Source organism: Lepidochelys kempii, chromosome 13, assembly GCF_965140265.1.
Source record: "Lepidochelys kempii isolate rLepKem1 chromosome 13, rLepKem1.hap2, whole genome shotgun sequence".
NCBI classification, from domain to species: Eukaryota; Metazoa; Chordata; order Testudines; family Cheloniidae; genus Lepidochelys; species Lepidochelys kempii.
The window spans coordinates 4674718-4694047 of NC_133268.1; the positions used below are offsets into that span (position 1 = coordinate 4674718).

At 48.6% G+C, this 19330-nt stretch overlaps 2 protein-coding genes across 3 annotated transcripts in view; both read left to right on the forward strand.

Annotated features, from left to right (window-relative positions):
* The window catches only part of PRPF6 (pre-mRNA processing factor 6), a 35129-nt gene extending 29541 nt beyond the window's left edge, over nucleotides 1-5588 (forward strand). For both annotated transcript variants that reach the window (XM_073308980.1, XM_073308979.1), the window contains 2 exons: nucleotides 623-749; nucleotides 4078-5588. In XM_073308980.1, the coding sequence (XP_073165081.1) occupies nucleotides 623-749; nucleotides 4078-4230 (280 nt within the window). In that variant the 3' untranslated portion in view covers nucleotides 4231-5588. The remainder of the gene's footprint in view (nucleotides 1-622; nucleotides 750-4077) is intronic.
* Nucleotides 5589-8866: 3278 nt separating this feature from the next.
* C13H20orf204 (chromosome 13 C20orf204 homolog) lies at nucleotides 8867-18688 on the forward strand. Its single transcript, XM_073308839.1, has 5 exons — nucleotides 8867-9085; nucleotides 11744-11878; nucleotides 12357-12425; nucleotides 14264-14416; nucleotides 16351-18688. Exons 1-5 carry the CDS (start codon nucleotides 9083-9085, stop codon nucleotides 16498-16500), a joined length of 510 nt encoding a protein of 169 aa, XP_073164940.1. The 5' UTR covers nucleotides 8867-9082; the 3' UTR covers nucleotides 16501-18688.
* Nucleotides 18689-19330: the final 642 nt, after the last annotated feature.

Below are 19330 nucleotides of genomic sequence, written 5' to 3' on the forward strand. Positions count from 1 at the left end.
ATAGATTTTCAATGTACATCTGTTTCAGTAGATTTTAGTATTTCACTATATACATGCATGGTACGATGGGTTCTGCTTTAGAGCTTGGCCTTCGTAAATCTGGACACACTTCTGTAGGTACAGGACTTAGATAAGCTCCAAATATCTAAAGATTGTACATAGCTTGTTAGATAGGTACAAGATCATCTCAAAACATGAAGAACGTGGGGGTGGGAGATAAGATTGCCTGCCTAATCCTGTCATTTTCTGACTTTGGGGAAGCATGATTGACTGACAATAAGCAAATGAGGGAGGAAGATTCTGTCTGGGTTTCAAGAAAGTAATAACATTCTTTCTTCAGAACATCTGACTCTCCCACCTGCTTCCTTTTTGGGTTGGGGGCTAATTTACCCTTTTAGACTCAGCAATCAGCAAGGAAACAGTGGGTGTTCCATTTCACCTCTGTAGTCCCTCTTCCACCTTCCCAAGCAGAAGGATCTCTTTTGCATAGCTGCCCCCTTTGTTCTGGGAGAGCCAAGAGCTGAACTTTTTAAACCGTGTCAGATGACCAGTTGTCTCTGCAAGTAGAGAGTGACCTGCCAGCTGCCCACTTCTGCTTTTCTCTCTTTCCTTCCCACAACAGGTTGTTCTGGAGCGAGCGTAAAATAACCAAGGCCCGAGAATGGTTCCATCGGACAGTGAAGATAGATTCAGACCTGGGGGATGCCTGGGCTTTCTTTTACAAATTCGAGCTCCAGCATGGCACTGAGGTAAGAGAGTGTGTGTCTCTCTCTAGAAAGAAGCCGTGACCTCCTGGGGAGTGGTGTGGCGTGCCCATCCCATCTTCCGCTGGCTATCAGGACTGTTTTTGCAGCCCATCGTCACTACAGATTAATCAGCAACAGGAATTACTGCTCAGCCGTTAAGGGCACCCTGTTCCTAGCAGAGAGTGCGTTGCTCTGCATTACACTTGGCCTGAGGAGTGAGAGGCTGAGACTGCTTTTGCTAACTAGATAATTATGAGCAGTGTGACTTAAAACGTGATGTTTTTAAAACCAGCATTGTTAATAGATGGAATTACTTTTTAGATTTCACCTTCAGAAATTGCCAACTGACTGCCTTTACAAAAGGAAAATGTAAACCTACAAATGACTTAATCATTTTATGAATCCAGAACCTTTCAGAACAGCTATCTCAAAGCTCTAAACAAAAAAGGTTATGTATCTTTACAGACAGCTTTATGTGGCTGGGAAACAATTGTGTGCAAGCCTAGTGTTTGATTATAGATCAGAGCAACTGTAAGTCTAGTGTACCCCATCTGTGTTCTCTATGTGGTTCTGCAGGAAATGGTAATTGTCAAGCCAAATACCATCTTGAATGCTCACTGCCATTGCACATCTACTCTTAAACTGAAGTGTGTAGTTTCTGCTTTTGAAGCAGAGGATGGGGGATTCTTCAGGATCAGTTAGCAATGCCACAGCTCTTAGAATCATAGAATCATAGAATATCAGGGTTGGAAGGGACCCCAGAAGGTCATCTAGTCCAACCCCTTGCTCGAAGCAGGACCAATTCCCAGTTAAATCATCCCAGCCAGGGCTTTGTCAAGCCTGACCTTAAAAACCTCTAAGGAAGGAGATTCTACCACCTCCCTAGGTAATGCATTCCAGTGTTTCACCACCCTCTTAGTGAAAAAGTTTTTCCTAATATCCAATCTAAACCTCCCCCACTGCAACTTGAGACCATTACTCCTCGTTCTGTCATCTGCTACCATTGAGAACAGTCTAGAGCCATCCTCTTTGGAACCCCCTTTCAGGTAGTTGAAAGCAGCTATCAAATCCCCCCTCATTCTTCTCTTCTGCAGGCTAAACAATCCCAGCTCCCTCAGCCTCTCCTCATAACTCATGTGTTCCAGTCCCCTAATCATTTTTGTTGCCCTTCGCTGGACTCTCTCCAATTTATCCACATCCTTCTTGAAGTGTGGGGCCCAAAACTGGACACAGTACTGCAGATGAGGCCTCACCAATGTCGAATAGAGGGGAACGATCACGTCCCTCGATCTGCTCGCTATGCCCCTACTTATACATCCCAAAATGCCATTGGCCTTCTTGGCAACAAGGGCACACTGCTGACTCATATCCAGCTTCTCGTCCACTGTCACCCCTAGGTCCTTTTCCGCAGAACTGCTGCCTAGCCATTCGGTCCCTAGTCTGTAGCTGTGCATTGGGTTCTTCCGTCCTAAGTGCAGGACCCTGCACTTATCCTTATTGAACCTCATCAGATTTCTTTTGGCCCAATCCTCCAATTTGTCTAGGTCCTTCTGTATCCTATCCTTCCCCTCCAGCGTATCTACCACTCCTCCCAGTTTAGTATCATCTGCAAATTTGCTGAGAGTGCAATCCACACCATCCTCCAGATCATTTATGAAGATATTGAACAAAACCGGCCCCAGGACCGACCCTTGGGGCACTCCACTTGATACCGGCTGCCAACTAGACATGGAGCCATTGATCACTACCCGTTGAGCCCGACAATCTAGCCAGCTTTCTACCCACCTTATAGTGCATTCATCCAGCCCATACTTCCTTAACTTGCTGACAAGAATACTGTGGGAGACCGTGTCAAAAGCTTTGCTAAAGTCAAGAAACAATACATCCACTGCTTTCCCTTCATCCACAGAACCAGTAATCTCATCATAGAAGGCGATTAGATTAGTCAGGCATGACCTTCCCTTGGTGAATCCATGCTGGCTGTTCCTGATCACTTTCCTCTCATGCAAGTGCTTCAGGATTGATTCTTTGAGGACCTGCTCCATGATTTTTCCAGGGACTGAGGTGAGGCTGACTGGCCTGTAGTTCCCAGGATCCTCCTTCTTCCCTTTTTTAAAGATTGGCACTACATTAGCCTTTTTCCAGTCATCCGGGACTTCCCCGGTTCGCCACGAGTTTTCAAAGATAATGGCCAATGGCTCTGCAATCACAGCCGCCAATTCTTGTACGGTTAGGCCGAATATGCACTTCTCTCTACATGCGCGCTCTGGTGTTCCTTTACCAATTTCACTAGATATCACAGCATGGAAAAATAATATAGATTTTAAAAATTAGAAACTGCTACCCCAATAATAGCTGCAGTAAAATATGCATTGTTGAGCACTGACCCCACGCACACTAATTTTTCTGTGTGGTCCTCCAAAGATAGTATTTCCACTCAGTCCACCAGGAGTGAATATCACAAAAAACACCACCACAAAGAACGCGACACAGTTGGCAGCCTGTCTTGGCCATCCACAGTTACATTAGCAGATACAAAAATGTATGAGATCAACCTTCATTCTTCAAGGCGTAAGCCATCCGCTAACTGCTTGGGGTTAGTAAGAAGCTTCCCTATAGGTGTTGCTGGATAATTGCCCCTTATGAGGGTTTTTATCTCATCCCCTGAAATATCTATATGGGTTGCGGTTGGAAGTAGCATATCGGATCTGATGGACCATTGTTCTAATCCAGTATGGCAGTTCCTATGTAATGCTCATGAGAAACCTGGTACTGAGCTGATGTGAGACTTCTCAGCTTCTGGGAGATGAGTCCCCCTCGATATGCGTGATGTGTTAAGGCAACACAAGGAAAGCGTCCACCACAGTTGCTTTGATTCTGCCTGAACTGTGAATAGGGAAACGGTTTCATTGTCTGGCAGCCTAGAATGTACTAAGACTAGGCTATAGAGCACCGTATTAGATTCATAACTCCGCAAAATATCCATTTTTGTGTGTTCTCTCACCACAAATCTTAGATTCTGTGAAGAGCAACTATGTAAAGAATGTGGGGAAAGGTAGATGGTGGAAAACCAAAAATAGTTTGTCAGCCATTGGGCTGCTTTGCAAAGCAGAACAGTTGCCATTGCTGCCAATCTTTAACCTTCAGTTATTCCTAACCCTGATTTCCACCGCTTTTTCTTTTTTTAATGGTTTGTATAGGCCCTTAACTTCCAGCACAATGTACCAGTGCGTTAGGAGGAACGGTAGGATCTGAAGACCTTCTTGCTCAGCTAGGGGAAAGAATTGGGGGATTAAGGTAGTCCCAGCCTGTTGTTTTCCTTCCTCCATAGGAGCAGCAGGAAGAGGTGAAAAAGCGCTGTGAGAATGCTGAGCCCCGCCATGGAGAGCTGTGGTGTGAAGTGTCCAAGGACATAGAGAACTGGCAGAAGAAAATTGGAGAGATCCTAGTCGTTGTGGCTGCCAAAATTAAAAATGCCTTCTAGAGTATGCTGTGTTCAGCTGCGTCAATCACCCCTGGAGGACACGGCCCCTTTGCTATACGTTTCCAACCCTGCCAGCAACACAATTGCGTAGAGTAAACGAAGGAAGTTGGTGGAACAAAGGAGGACCCCTGGTTTTCCAAAAAAAATATTAAGATGAGGAGACAGTCCCTTCCACTTCTGCGGTAGCCCTTGAGACTGCACATTGACGTCGTTGGTGTGGCATAATCAGATGCATTTGTGTTATGGTGTCTTCTGTGAACATTGCTGGCAGGTGGTGGTGCTGAGTAATTTTGCATAGGTTTGATGGGCATTCTCATTCGGATGTGTGAACCCATTCTGTAAATTCAAACCTTAATTATTACTTGATCACTTTCTGATGACTTGCAACTCCTCTGGTGTCTTCCCTGGCACGAGTTCTCTTCCTGTCAGCCAGGCCTTCAGTTTCTTGGTGTTTGGCCCATTTAATGACTCATTGTCAACAAAGCTGTCTCCTTGATATTTAAACATACTGAGGCTTAAAGTAAATAGAGGAACCAAAGAACAATAATCGGTGGAAGACATGCCTGGAATTTTGGGGTGGAAAGAAGGGCATGGTGGCAGAAATGGAAGGCAAAAATGTGTGTTTGGTGTGACAAAGCTAGACTGGAACTGCCTCCTCAACTTTTGGGGTAGAATCCTGGTCAGATTTTTGTGGAAAACTATTCATAATTGAGCATTTTGTGAAATTCAATAACCAGAACCTATTTTTAGTGATATTTTCTCTAATTTTTAAATGTATAATGTAAGCATATTATTTTAATAGAATAATTTCACTGTAATACTACAGCAGTAGTGTTAAAACAACATGGTAAAAACAACTTGAGGCTCTCTAAAGAAAAAATCTTTATTCTTAGAACCATTAAGAAGCCATGTGCTTTAGCAACTGAAGCTGACCTCCAGGATGGATGGATATGAAAAACTTCTCCAAACTCAAATGGAGAAACTAGCTTGTTGCTGGGATGATCTTGGAGCACATAGATTATCTCTGTGTCTGTAGCCCCTGTAAGTTGTCTTAGGTTCATGAGTAAGGTTTTCTAAACCTATGAGCAGTGCCATTTTTTGACCCAAAGGGGTGACTTTCGGTCTCTTGATCCTCCTTTGAGTGAAAAGAAATGTCCTCCAGAGAGATTGTGTCTATTTTCTTCACCAACTGAAAGATACAAACGTCTCCAACTTCATTTAATAGCATGTGTATATTAGGATATAGTGATTTTTTTTTAAGTATGTATCATCATAGAATGTTGCTTGAAGAAAACCTGTCACTTGCCTGGAAAACTGTACAGATGTAATGGGATGCTATAAAATACAACTGTCTTGTGTTTCGCTTTGAATTCTATTTGAGCACCATTTCCTCCATTGCACTGACTGTTGCGTGTCAAAGACTAAATGCAGGGTGGTTGGATCTGACTAGTGGGTGGGTATCCTATAAAAGGCCAGCTACACTCCTTACAACGGTGCCCCTGTGAGGAATGTATCTGTCTGCCAAGCTTTCTCATGTTCTTTTGCTTTAAGTGCCACATTGTTTAAGAAGTGGCCACTCTTGATGAAAGTTTTTCTTCCAGATTTATAAATGCGAAATGAAACCCATGTGTTCTCTCTCAGGTATCTGGTGAGAACATGTGCAATTGCACCTTCATTAAGAAAAGTATACCGCATTGGTGTGCTGTGGGCTTGTAAGCTTTCAAAGGCTCAGGCCTGCAGCTGTTAGGGCAAGCAGCATGGAGAGGGAAGACCTCCAGTATCCCAAGAGATTCTCCACCACCAACAGTGACTTTCCTTCCGTCGCTGGAGAATGGGGACTTATGCAGAGGGAGAGTGAAGGTTCTCTGCATGGGGGATGCAGGGGCTGAGTCTGAGTCTGGGTTAACCGTACTGAGAGAGGACAGGAGCGTTTGTTGGTTGGGATGGGGAGGGTATAGATAAGGGGATAGTTTAAGTAGGATTTCCCAGAGTTGGGTCAAACTAATGTTCTGCAGGGGGTCAGCTTGAAAAAATTTGTTAACAAATTAGACTAGATGGGTGAGGTAATGCTTTATTGGACCAACTTCTGTTGGTGAGAGAGACAAGCTTAAAGCAATGGAAGTTGGTCCAATAAAAGATACTACCTCGACCACCTTGTCTCTCTAATATCCTGGGACCAATATGGCTACTGCATATATTAACAAATGGCATTTACATATTGAGTACCTGTGGGGCCTATCCTGACCCCTCTGCTTATTGATGGTATCCCTTCCCTGTCTTTTCATCTGTCCTTTGTCTCTTTAGGTGGTAAGATCTTAGGTGGTAAGGGGAGGGGACTGTTCCTTTTGGTTGGAAAGTGCCATAGTACTGGAAATGTGCTAGACAATCTACATACAGTAGTAATCAGGGCAGCAAGCTTGGGCTTCAGGGTCACCCAGGTACCGAGGACCTGTGAAGCCCTATGTGGCACTTAAGTCCTGCAGTGAGGCTGTGTTGGAGGGAACACAGTGAGGTTTTTAACACTCTGCTTTGGAATGGGCTGGGGAAGGGCTGTTGGCTCCAATGTCTGGGAAACTCCCAGATACGGTTGTAGGGTTAGGACTCTGACCTCCACAGTGCATCCCTGCCCATTGGTTGAGGGCTGAATTCCATCCTCCCCTTCCCTTGCTTTGTTCCCAACACAAAGGCCATTCATTAAGGCTTTGTGTGATATTGGAGTGAACTTTCCCTAATTTAAAGAGCATAAAATGTAGCAACATACTAATGCAAAAATTCACCGTTCAGGGTAAATGTACTCTCTCTCCCAGTGCTGAGGCACAGAATGGGGTATTGAAAGCATCACGATGTGAGGGCGATGTACCAGCAGGTGGATTCGTTTCTTTGAGAGCATGAAATTCCTCTTGCCACCCAGTGTTTCTGCCTTTCACCTTATCTTTCAAAAGGCCCTTAAATATTGATGCTTATTTTTTTTAAAATGGACCCTTCCCTTTACCAGCTTAATGTTTTTAGATGTCTTAAAATTTTGAAAATGGATTTTTGAACCTGTAAATTTGATTTATGGGCACATAGAGCACAATGAACATGTCTGGATCCAGCCTTTAGTGGTGTGTCCTTGAGTGTACATAGTTCCTCCTGCTTCAAGCAATGATCCAGTAGACCATTCCCTTCTGGGAGGCACAGTTCTGCCAAGACGTCTATAAGAATTTAGTTGGGTTATTCAGGTATCCTACGAAAAGCCACACATTTTTGCTTCATGGTTCTGTGCCCTCTCCTTTGCCAAGTAACTCTCTTTATTGCTGTTAACCCAGTTCTCCTTTGTTGGTCCATTAATCTTTGTTGCATCGTGTGTGAACTTAGATTGTAAACTTGTTGGGGCATGGGCCATGTCTTATTAATACCCAAGGGCGAAGCATGCTTTTGGTTGCTGTCAAATCTTTAGGTTAGTTATCCACAATTTGTTCTGTAAAAATCATGGTGAAAAGAATTTAAATTAGGTTTAGCTGACTTCACACTCCAAATACGATTCTGGGCTCATTCGTCTGAGGCCAACAAAGGTACCTTTTTAACCTCTATTTGTGTGTAAACAGTGCTAAAGTGTCTTAACCATTTCACACTGGCTACTCCCACTAAGGTCTATAAATTGATAACATGTAGCAAGATTTTATAGGACAAAGTGCAGTTATGAGCACTAAAGTAGGTTAATTCCATTTTAGATCCACTTTCAGAAATTGCTAATGATTAAAACGTGTTGCTAGTAGAAACTGAAAGGGAAAGGTCTGCCTTGCCATGATCCGGGGTCTTTGACCACAGTTAGCCCCACAGCAAAAATCCTCAGCCCTGAAAGGTGGTTCTCGGGGAACAAGGATGGAGCCAACGCCTTGTTTTTAAAGCAGAACTTGCAAGTGTTTCCTCTTGCTTTTGTTTCAGGATCTTCAGATCTCTGGCAGCTTGGCCTAGGCATGGCTGTCTTCAGCAGCAGTAGTTGCATAGTGTTTTGGAAGCCTTACCTGGCCTGTGCATGCTTGGTGAAACCAGCACCGAGGACTTCGGGTTGAGATTGGCTTTCAGGAGCCTTTCTGAAACATTTAGGAAGGGAGATAGTTATTTATTACCTGTAGTATGGTAGCCCTGTCCTGGACTCAGAGTCTCTGCAATCTACATACCTGGAACAAGGTCCCTGCCCCAAAGAGTTCACAATCAAGGTTTGAAATTTCAGTTGAAACCCAGAAGGGACTTGCCCTGGTTGCTCCATATACAGGTCAAAAAGCACCTTCTTCAACCAGGTACTTCTGGGGCACACTGAAAATCTGACCCTCCACCCACTGGGACTTGATTCCCAGCAGTTTGCACTGTAAAGCAGAGCGGTCTGACCTGACCCTCCATTCCCAGGCCCAGACTTGCTTCTCCATCTCCTCTCTAGACAAGTTATAATCTCCTGCCGTGATCCTACCCCCCTGTCGAAGCTTTAAGAGGCTGATTCACCTCCCCCCACACCTCCTCCCCGCCCCCTTTTCCCTTCCTCCAGCTCTGGGAGGGCAGGTGCCGGTCTCCCCCTGGGATAACTCGGTCAGGCAGGATCTGGGGATGGGGAGGGTGGGACTAAAGCCGCCAGTGCTTTATCCCCTCCCACTCCTCCTCCTAGATCCTGGAGCCAAGTTCAAATGCTGGGACCCAGCTGGAGCAGGGGAGGAAGCGGCCGGGGCTCGGAGGGGAGGCAGGGGCACAGGTTGAGACGGGCCCCCCGCGCCAGGCATCCTGGAGCTTGGAGGGGCGGGAAGGGACCATGCAGCTGGGCACCTCGCCTCCCTCCCCGGGCATTTGCAGAAGTGGGGATCGGCACCGCGAGCGATAAATGGTGAGTGTCCCCGTCGGGGGAAGAGGGAGGGGGGCGACTTGATCCTAGCCCGCGGCAGCTGATACCTGGAAGTTTGCTGGGGGAGGGGGCTGAGAGGGTCGTTTGGGACCATGTGGGGGTCCCCCGCCCCCGCATAGGAGAAGCACCGATTCCAGCTAGATCCAGGAGAAGGAAACTGGAAATTCCCTCTCAGCACCGGCCCCCGGGGACGGTTCCCGTCCAAGCGAGAAACCCCGCGTCCCGCGGGCCAGACTTTCCTGTAAATGTTCCCTCTTTTCAGCAGCGGCTGCTTGTTTCTGGAAAGGGCAGGATCCCCCCCTCCCCGCAGCCCTGGTGCTGGCTCCTGGCTGGAGCCGGCTGGCTCGGGGAGCGTGGGCGGGCGTAGACACTGCGGGGAGCCCTGGGTGGAAACCGATTTCCTTGGGGCTTGCCTTCGTGCTTCTCTGCGAGGTTTCAGGCAGAGCCAGCCAGACCCCTGCTGCCCTCCAAGCTACCCAAAGCTACAGGGCCCACACCCCCGGGCAGACTTATCAGGGCGGTGCAAGTCAGGACACTGGGGGGGCAAAGTGATTTCTGCCGGAGCAGGTTCTGTGCCGCTGAGGTTAACGCATGAGCCACCAGGAACTGCTGTCCATACTGGTGATTTCCCTTATCTGTCAGTGTTTGCTAGAGGATTAAAGCCGGGAAAGAAGAAACTAGCCCCTTCAGGCGTATGCAAAGCACAATTTAACAGGCTGAATTTTTCGACCTAGCTGCCTGTGCCCTTCACAGACCTGTTCTTAACCTTACAGATAAGCCCTGGTCCTTCCATGGGACCAGGTGACTTCTAAACCCAGAATGAACTTTTCCTGGATGCTACTGACAAACATTAAGTGAGGCCGATTTTGAAATGTTGGGGGCGGGGTGTGTGTGTAAGGGGGGCCAGGGACAAAGCCTTCACACGGTCATGGAGAGAGAATTAGTAATCCCCGGGCATGTGAATTAACTGTAACAACTTTTCCCACCTCTGAACAGTGCCAGTTACTAAGAGAAAACAGTTCTCATGATTTGTTCATTAGAGTCTTCCTTCCACAAGGGCGTATCTCTTAAGTGCGCCCCTCCACCAGGCTGGTCACATGAGTTGTGAGAATCGCGGGTCATGGCCTTTGAGAGTGTAGCCAGCCTGTCTTTTTAATGGCAGACTGTGTTTCTTCACATATTAAGTACTGAAAATGTAGTACCCGTCCCAGCTGCTTGGAAATGGTGCAAGTGTTGCTCTGTTCCGGAATTTGATATTTATGGAAAGAGTCCTTTACTTAATAGTTCCAGTGAAGTGGCATGGCCTTCTTTCCTCTGGGGGAAGCCTTCCAGACTAGCAACCCTTAGACTTTGGCCGGTGTCTGTGTGGAAAGGGATATTCCGTTTGCAGCGAAGCTGGCATTTTGATGAATGGCTTTGAGCATTATTTATATCTTCTGTGCTGTTTTGAAGTTTGCTCTGGAGTGATATCTCCCTTCTCTTGGGGAAATGTACAGAGAAAACAAAGGTGTGGAACTGGCGTATCTGAGAAGATTCTGCCACACCCAAATAGCAATTCCACTCCCTGCGCTGGGGCAGAAGGAAGTAAACCTAGACCATCCCTTGACATGTCTGAGGATCATGGATTTTTCAAAGACAGGACAAGCATTAAGATAAAATTTATTTACTCCAGCCACTCAACAGTCTCAGATATCAAAGCTTTGGCTTCAGGGCTATGTCACAGCTGGTTTCAGTACTGCGTGGAAAGCATGAAGCCTGAAGGTTTGACTAGGGATCCGTGCTGCACCAATGAAAGCAGAGAGCTGCATAGGCTATTTCCCCCCTCATTTAGCCATCAAGAGCGTCTGTTTCATTCCTGTGGGAGACCACTGAGCACCTGGATTAAAGGACCCTTTTGAAAAACTGGAGCAGACGCAGAACTACCTAGTGCAGAACAATTGCACAAGAGACCACGTCTCACCGGATTTTATTGCTCCTGTATTTTATATTCAGCACCTTTTTAAAATGTGACAAAATAGGCTTCCCACACAGCAGCCATTCTTCTGCCTATTCAGGCCTCCTCTGTTCCTATGCACCATTGTGACAGCTGCCCCCAGTTTTGTTTGAACACATAAAAACACCTCTCCAAGGATGGAGATGCTCTTGCCATTAATTCTAAATGAAGTCTTTGGATCTGACCCTGAAATGTCCTAGGACCATCCTACTTAAGACTGCATCGCTCCCATGCTGCCAGAGCTGCAAGCTGGGGTGAAACGGAAGCTTCTTTGCTCTAAAGGGAGAAGGAAGTGCTAGCAGCAGGTCCTCCAGGATGGCCTCTCAGCTTTGGAGTTTCCTCTCCCCTGGTCTGATAAAGCCCAAATCTGCTGGGAATGCTGCACAACCTGGTTAGCTGACCCAGGGACACATATTCCCGGAGGATACCTTATTTATACTGCAGTCCAATGCACCCTTAATGCTTTCCACTTCTTATATAGGAGCTCCCCATATGCACTTCTGGAGTCTGAGTCCATGCTGACCTCTCCCTGTCCTGCTTTTAAACCACACAAGAGAAACCAGCTTCCTTTCAGCCTCTGTGGCACAGGGAAGGCAGGTCGGGCACTAGTGTACAATGCGGAAGCTGAGTTGTTCTTTCCCATCTAGATTCTCCCCAGGACTCTCCTTTGTGCTGTTCTGCTGCTGCTCGTATCGGTGCTGAGCAAGGGCAAGGCAAAGTGCAGCATTGTGGAAATCCTGCGGCAGTACCAAGCCGTGATCTTCGATGAGCTCCAGAACCTGGTGAGTGGACGGTCCCCGGCAGGTGGGCGGGTATAAAAATGTAGCTATCTGGCCATGTGGCACAGGTTGTCTTAGGCTGCCTCGGTCCTTTGGAGCAGGGACTGTGGCTTCACTGATGTGGGTACAGCGCCCAGCAGAATCGGGCCTCCACCCTACCTGGGCCTTTAGGCATTGCTGGAATATAACAGTGTTCCCTGAGAATGGGAAGCGCACGCCCAGAGCGCCACTGGAATGCAGCTGCCAAGGCAACAGCAAACTCCCCGCCCCATGAAAAGTGCCAGGAGATTTTTGTAAGGAGCACTCTCCCCACTCTCAAGCCAGCCATAGAGCTTCATGGGGTGCTCTGCTCAGTTCAGTGGATCTCTTCTCCCCAGTGCACAAAGCCTGCGCTATGCACAGAGCGCGGGACAGTAACTTCAGGGGAGCCGTGGGGAAAGGCCCAAAGCTGAGCAGCTTGTAATCCTTGTATTTTACACAGAAAAACTTGACGGGATCTGCTGGAACCCCAAGGAGGGGGAGAGCTGGCCTAGCCTGCCTCTCTAACAAGGTAAATGCTGGCTTCTAGACAAATGCTTTCTCTGCAATGTACTTTGGTGGGGGTGTGGGGTTGTACACCAGCATCCTGTACTAGATGAAATCAGGACTGCTCAACTGTGTGTCATCAGCCCTGTACTGCTAGCTAACAGCCAGTACTTCCCTTTAGCTCAATGAGCCCTGTCTGTGTATGTGGAACAGGGTGATCTGCGTTCTCTTCCTGTTTTCACACAGGTTTTGCCATTGAACGGGTGTGTGTTTGTGTGTGAGAAAAAGCATGGAGGCTGAGATGTGAGTCTGTACAATACTGGGTCACACATCAGGCCATCCTGCAGTGCATGGAGGCAGGCCGTTTGTCTGGTTTTAAGCTGCAGAGTCCTCTTCTTGGGTGGTTTGTTCCCTGTCCAGGACTGAGACAAAACCAGATGTGGTTTTGTCAAGTATTGGACAGGGCTGACATTTTGGAGAGCGCACCGCTCCACCCGTCCTTGCTGTGACCTTGCATACCCGGTGCATGCGAGGTCACGTGGCAAGGCTGGAACGGCATGCTCTTCAAAATGGCGTCATCTGTGCAACGTGACCTCATGCCCGCCATGTGTGCAAGGTCACCCCAGCGGGAATGGAGCGGCGCGCTCTTCAAAATGGAGCCCGCAGAGCGATTTCCTGTGCCCCACGTGCACAAGGTCGCGCCGATGGGGTGGGCCCACGCCATTCCCGGAAGTACCGGAAAGCCAGTTGTTGTGGGAATGTGTGAGTGGCCACCCAGTGACTAATGCCAGGGCCACTCAGCATTTCGTGGCAGCAGGGACACGGCCAAATCATTCTTATCGCACTCAGCAGAGGGCCGTGACTGACGCTTGCTCTCTAGCCAGTTCGACACACTCCCCTCGCTAGACAAAGCCCAGCCACGAGTGTCTGAGACTCACAGAAGTTCCCGTCTCACTTTGACCCTGGTGTGACAAGTCCGCAGCCAGTGTTGTCACTGGGCTGTACACCAGGGCCCCTCAGAGCTCCGTGGCTACCGAACTCCAAACCCCTGGGACTCCGAACCGCCATTAACTATTGGAGCAGTTACGATTCCACCCAGGAGGAGGCAGTAGAGCATAGACGCACTAGCCAGTTCACTGTGATATGTGCCCCTTTCACTAGGGTGCCCAGACAGCAAGTGTGAACAATCGGGACCGGGCGGGGGGTAATAGGCGCCTATATAAGACAAAGCCCCAAATAGAGGGACTGTCCCTATAAAATCGGGACATCTGGTCACCCCACCTTTCGCACCGTTTGCTGCTAACACTTGAGGATTTTGCTGTTTGCTCTGTTCTGAGTTCCTGCCCCCCAGCTTTTGTGTAGCTAATAACCGAGGGCTTTTTCTTTTGTATTCAAACAAGGGGAAGTGTGTGTGTGTGTGTGTGAGGGGGGATCCTCAAAAAAGGGAAATGGACGTGCCCATGACCTGCCCTTTGAGGGAAAGGCTGCGGGTCTCTTTAGCGGCTGGGGTGGCTCCTGCTGGGCAGCAGCAATGCTAACATGGCAGTGCAGGTGGGTGGGCGGCAGGTCACGCTGGTGTCGCTTCCCCGGTGACACTGCCTCATGCCTTGTTCCCCAAGCGGTCAGCAGAACAGCTTCCCTCAGCTGTATTCTAGTGGGCATTACGGCACAGAGTGGGGGAAGGGAATGGGGGGGGGGGCAGGGGTGGCCAACGACTATATTTTAGGGCACTCTTTACTCCAGTGATCTAAGAATCTGGGACCCCGAGCTCGTATTAAGCTAGCACTGGCTCATCCACTAATCCTAGTGTTTTCTGCTCGAGTTGGCTCTGCTCATCTGGATTTTGCATCCTTCTTTGTTCAGGAGCAGAAAATCCTGCTGTCTATCTCCACCATGAGCATGTCTCTCAGGGACATGGTAAGAGGCCCACAGAGGCATCCTGAAGTGGTGGCTGTGATGCAGGTGGTCAGCAACACGGAGTCTGTGACCAAACAGAACTGCAAGAAAATCTACAAGGTTGGGGCTTGCTTTTCTCTTCTGCCATGCAGCTGGGACAGTGCAAAAAACAGCAGCCATGGGTGGGGGGTACAGGGCAGTGGGCAAATCCTTTCCCACAGTCCTGATTGTCCAAGATCTGGGCCATCATTTGAGTCTGGGGTGCAGCTGTCCGGCACCTCTTCCCAACTGAAATTTGAGCTCAGTGAGTCTGATTAGCTCCCAAGCTTTTCACCTGGCATCCCAGTCCAAAGGAGTACTCCCAGTGGAGGTTTAGCCCTTGGGACTCCTGGGCTCTGATCCGCTCAGAAAATAAATGCAAGGAAAAGGAAAGTGATCTTCCTCCAGAGTCTGTGCCATTCCCAGCAGCTGGTCCATGGAGCGGATCTCCCAGAAGGCTGATCCCTATAGAGGAACCTGCCCCCTTGCACCAGACTGCACCATGCACGTTCCAGCAAGACTCCAGCATAGAAGTGTAAAACCAACAGAGCCCGGTAGCTGGCAGGCAGGATCGAACCTGGGACCTCTGGAGCTTAGTGCATGAACCTCTACTGCATGAGCTAAAAGCCAAACGGCCCTTAGCTAAGGCTGTAGCAGTGACTCCTTAATCTCTCTCTCTAAGTAGTGTCGGTGCCACTCGGTGGGACAACACCACACCCAGGAGGTGTGTGGGTTACAGAAACACAGCTGCAGAAAGCAGCAGCCTTTCCAGGGCTCTCCAGCCCTTTCAAAAATGTCATTCGTGAAGACGTTTAAGTGTTGTGGCCCTGTTGGTCCCTGGATGCTAGAGAGACAAGGTGGGCGAGGTGATATCTTTTGTGGGACCAGCATCCGGTGGTGAAAGAGACAAGTTTTTGAGCTCTTCTTCAGGTCTGTGCATGCAAGCTCGAAAGCTTGTCTCTTTCACCACCAGACGTTGGTCCAATCAAAGATATTACCTCACCCACTTTGTCTTTGTTGAGCATCACATGCAGACCTGGGGCAAGATCCAGCGTCTGCCCTGGAATGATGCCTTTGAACTGTCACTGAGCTGTTCCGTTGTGTCTGAAATGAATTCCCTTAGCCTTCTCCTGCGGGAGAACCTTAGGGAAACTCCAAGCTGATAGCCACCCTCTCCCTATCTGGCACTTGTGTAGGGTTCATTAACGGATGCTCCTCACCTGGGAGAGTCGTGGGGGAAAGCCCAAGCTGAGGGAATCCATTCATGTTTGATGCCCTTGTGCAAGAGTCTGCCGATGAGCTCAGGTTACCTGGCAGTCTCAGGGAATCCCTGGCTCCGCCCCTCCTCCATTCAATTTGTCAGAGAAATTAATTTATTTAGTGTCGTCTCACTGGGGAATGTGGCTGACTGGTCTGAATAGTCTATCAGAGCACCTATGAATGGAGACCTATACCTGGGGGAGGGAACCATTTCAAGTCATCTGGGGAACAGATCTTGTATCTTCTCCACTTGCCAGGCGACTTTCCTCCATACTAGATGTGTGTGGTCTGCATTAATTAGCCAATATCCAACGCTGGGATTATTTATGAGGATTTTAGGCTGTTGTTGAAATATATATATAGAGAGAAACACCTCCATGCCCCATCCCCATCATTGGAAGTTTTACCTTGGGAAGTTCCACCAGGTTGGAACGCACCCACCCTCTCTGGAGAGTGATGCTCGATGGAACAACACCACCCCTCACAGGTGGCTTCTCTCCTGTACTGCCAGATGTGCATGTGCCCATTGGGATGAGTGTCCAGGTTTCCAGCAGAGTGCATGCAACCCACTGGGAAGTGTGTGTGATACAGGTCCCACCGTTACCTGTGGGTTACATGCATGCTTGGGGACCCTCATTTTCCAGTACTCCCCCGGGGTACGAACAGCCCTGAACTGGTCTCTGTCCTGTTTGGTGTTTGTATCTAGGCCATGGTTTTCATTGCCGTGACTGTTTTCTTTCTTTGCATGCTAACAGAAGAGTCTGTCAACAGCTACAGAGAAACCGCGACACAGAGGCCAGGGCAACAGGAGAAAGCAGCTGAAGGAGATAGCGCGAACGGTGGAAAACTTGGTCACCTGCTGGGAGAAGCTGTTCTCTCTGCACTCAAAGGACTGGGACACATAGGGTCAGTAGGAAGCCATGTATGGTGCTCTCCCCATGGGTGCTGAGCACCTGGGATTGTACCACCACCTCCATACTAGCCAGTAAGCAACACTGATTTCATGGAAACTCCTTGCCTTCTGATTTCTTGGTTCTGCCGTTGGGTGAAGCAGGCAGTGCTGGGGCTTGCTTTCCATTGCATCCCATCCTTCTCTGTGGGGATTGGAGAGGGACTTCTCTTGTGTTCATGGCCCACTCTACTACTCTTCCAGGTAGCAAATACTGAGGGTCAGATACAGTCCTGAAATCAACTGAGTGGTATCGACAGAATTTGCTCCTTTGTTCTGAATAACACTTTGTGGGACATTTCCACAGTGGAGGTCTCGGCTCCGACGGGTCTGTATGTTAGGAATTTGGAAGGACAGGGCAGTGAAAGAAGAGGGTAATAGGGTAAGAAGAGGCTCCCGGATCATGAAAATGCTTCTTGTCTGCTAGGAAATCTCTCGCACTGTGTAACGCTGACGGACCCTGATTGGTAGGATTGAAGCTGGCACCCCTCTGGAGCTTAGTCCATGAGCCTCTACTGCATGAGCTAAAAGCCCCCTGGCTATTAGCTAAGGCTGTGGAGCAGACTCATTTTATCTCTTTCTTTAAGTGGTCTTGGTACCACTAGATGGGACAGAACACCACACCCAGGAGGTGTGTGGGTTGCAACTGCACCACCTGATCATGTCTGCTGCTTTCCCAGGACTGTTCATTGACATGCAATATTGGCTTCCTATCCCAGCAGGTGCTGGAAAGAAAGCCATCTAGCTCCCGAAAGGCTGGGCATGGTAGCCATAGTGGCAAGTAGTCTAGGAAATCTTAGATCCCCTGATATTCCATGGGTTTGAACTAGCTCTCTCTCCATCGTTCTTTCAACCTGAGCTCAACAGGCTGGTCGGAGAATGAAATGGACTTTCTACAGCTGCTACCATCTCCTGGAAAAACCAGGAAGAATAGGCAATTGAGAACCACTTATATCTCCTCTTGGGGCCGGGTTTCTCTTCGCGTCATTCTTTGTGATGGACACTTGCAAGAGGGCAAGGGAAAGCCAAAGGGCTGTCGGAGGTGGGGTTAGTGACTCAGTAAGTGGTGCTCTTCCCTCCGGGTCAGGGCTGAACGGTCGTTGCCTCGTGGTGCTAAGGGGAAGGCTGTGCTGCCGAGATGTAAAACCAGCCTTTAGTTGCTCATCATTTATGTTGTTGTAACTACTGTCCTCTTCCTGCCAGCAAAACAAATCCCCTGCTTCTAGAACAGAGGCACCAGACCTCACCCTTTCATCCGTTATAGAAAACCAGTTGTTGCTGGTAGGGCTCCAGGCCTGGAGGCAATGCTGCTCCCATTCGCTTCACCAGAGGGCCCGACTTGCTGTGAATTCATGCTGAGCCATGCAGTAGGATATTCAGGGACACCCTAGCCAGTGGCTGCTGAGAGCAGTCTTGTATCTATATGAGGTGGCATTGGGACTTGGCTCCTGCTTGCAATGCTAGAGGGCAGTGGTTCAAATCCCCCTGTGGCCGTGGCAGGTGGAGTGAAAAGTGTTTGATCACAGTAGTTCCTTTTGGCCTTGGAATCTATGAATCTCCTTCTCTCTGCTCTTCATGGGACAATGCCGTTGTTGTACTCTGCATCCTTACTGGTGGCAACCAAGCCCCTACATATACAGATGGCTGTTGGCCAAGATATCTACTTGGTTAGAAACGCAACACCAAGGGCCAAATTCTTTGCTGGAGTTAGGGAGTGCCACTCCATTGCTGTCAGTGGCGAGTCTGAGTTCAGGAGGAGCTGCTCTGAGATTCACTGAGCACCTGCAGCTCTTCAAGAAGCACTCAGGCAGCCTCGTGCAGACAAGTGACCGTCACAGGTGGTGAGTAGAGATCGTAAAGAAACATCCTTTTACTTACTGGCTGCCTGACATTTCAACATGAGCCTGCCGGAAGGAGCAGCGTTGGAAAGGAACGCGTTTTCCATGCACCAAAACAAAAACTTCTGCAAAAATCCTTCAAATCCATGAAATGCATAAATCCCCAGTGTATCCAATGTTGAAATGCCATAATGGTGATAATTAAAAAAAAAAACCCAGGTGGTGGGGGATTGGATAGTTTGTTTCATGAATAACAAATTTTCTCTTACCAACACATTCTGCCTTCTTTCAGTTCTTCCGTGTGAATGCCCCATTGTTTGCAGCTTCTCAGAAGCTTGAAAATAAAACTTCTTCCCTTACCGGTTCTGGATATTTTATCTAGAAAACACAGATTTCCCCCCTCTCTTCTAGAGTTTATACAGCTGGAGTGGAAGTCCAGGCCTCTGTGCCTTGGCTGCTGGTTTCAGCCATGCCAGTTGAATTAAAGCTAGCGCAGGTCTGGCCTACAAGAGCTGCGGTTACGTCTTACTATCATCCTTTCCCTTCCTTGCTGCAAAAATACTCTTCAGTCTGGGGACCAGATTTTATCACGAAACTAGAATCCCCCCTGCTGGCTGAAGGAGGTGGTGCAGACTCATCGGAGCATCCTGTGCAACTCCCAGTTGTTCTGTGGGGCTGTCTTGCAGGTACGGTCCCTCTGCTGTAACCGTAACCCTTTGCAACAACCTGTCTGGGTACATCTTTGGCTCTGCTTCACCCACAGGCCTCAAGGAGTTTACCCTCACAACACCCCTGGGAGCAGAGACGTGCTATTATCCCTGGAGTGCAGATGGGGAACTGAGATGCAGAGAGACCAGCTTATGTTTACGCTGCAAAAAACACCCAACAAAAGCCTGCCGCCGCAGGTTTCACAGCCCGAGCCTACAGACGCAGGCTGACGCTAAGGCA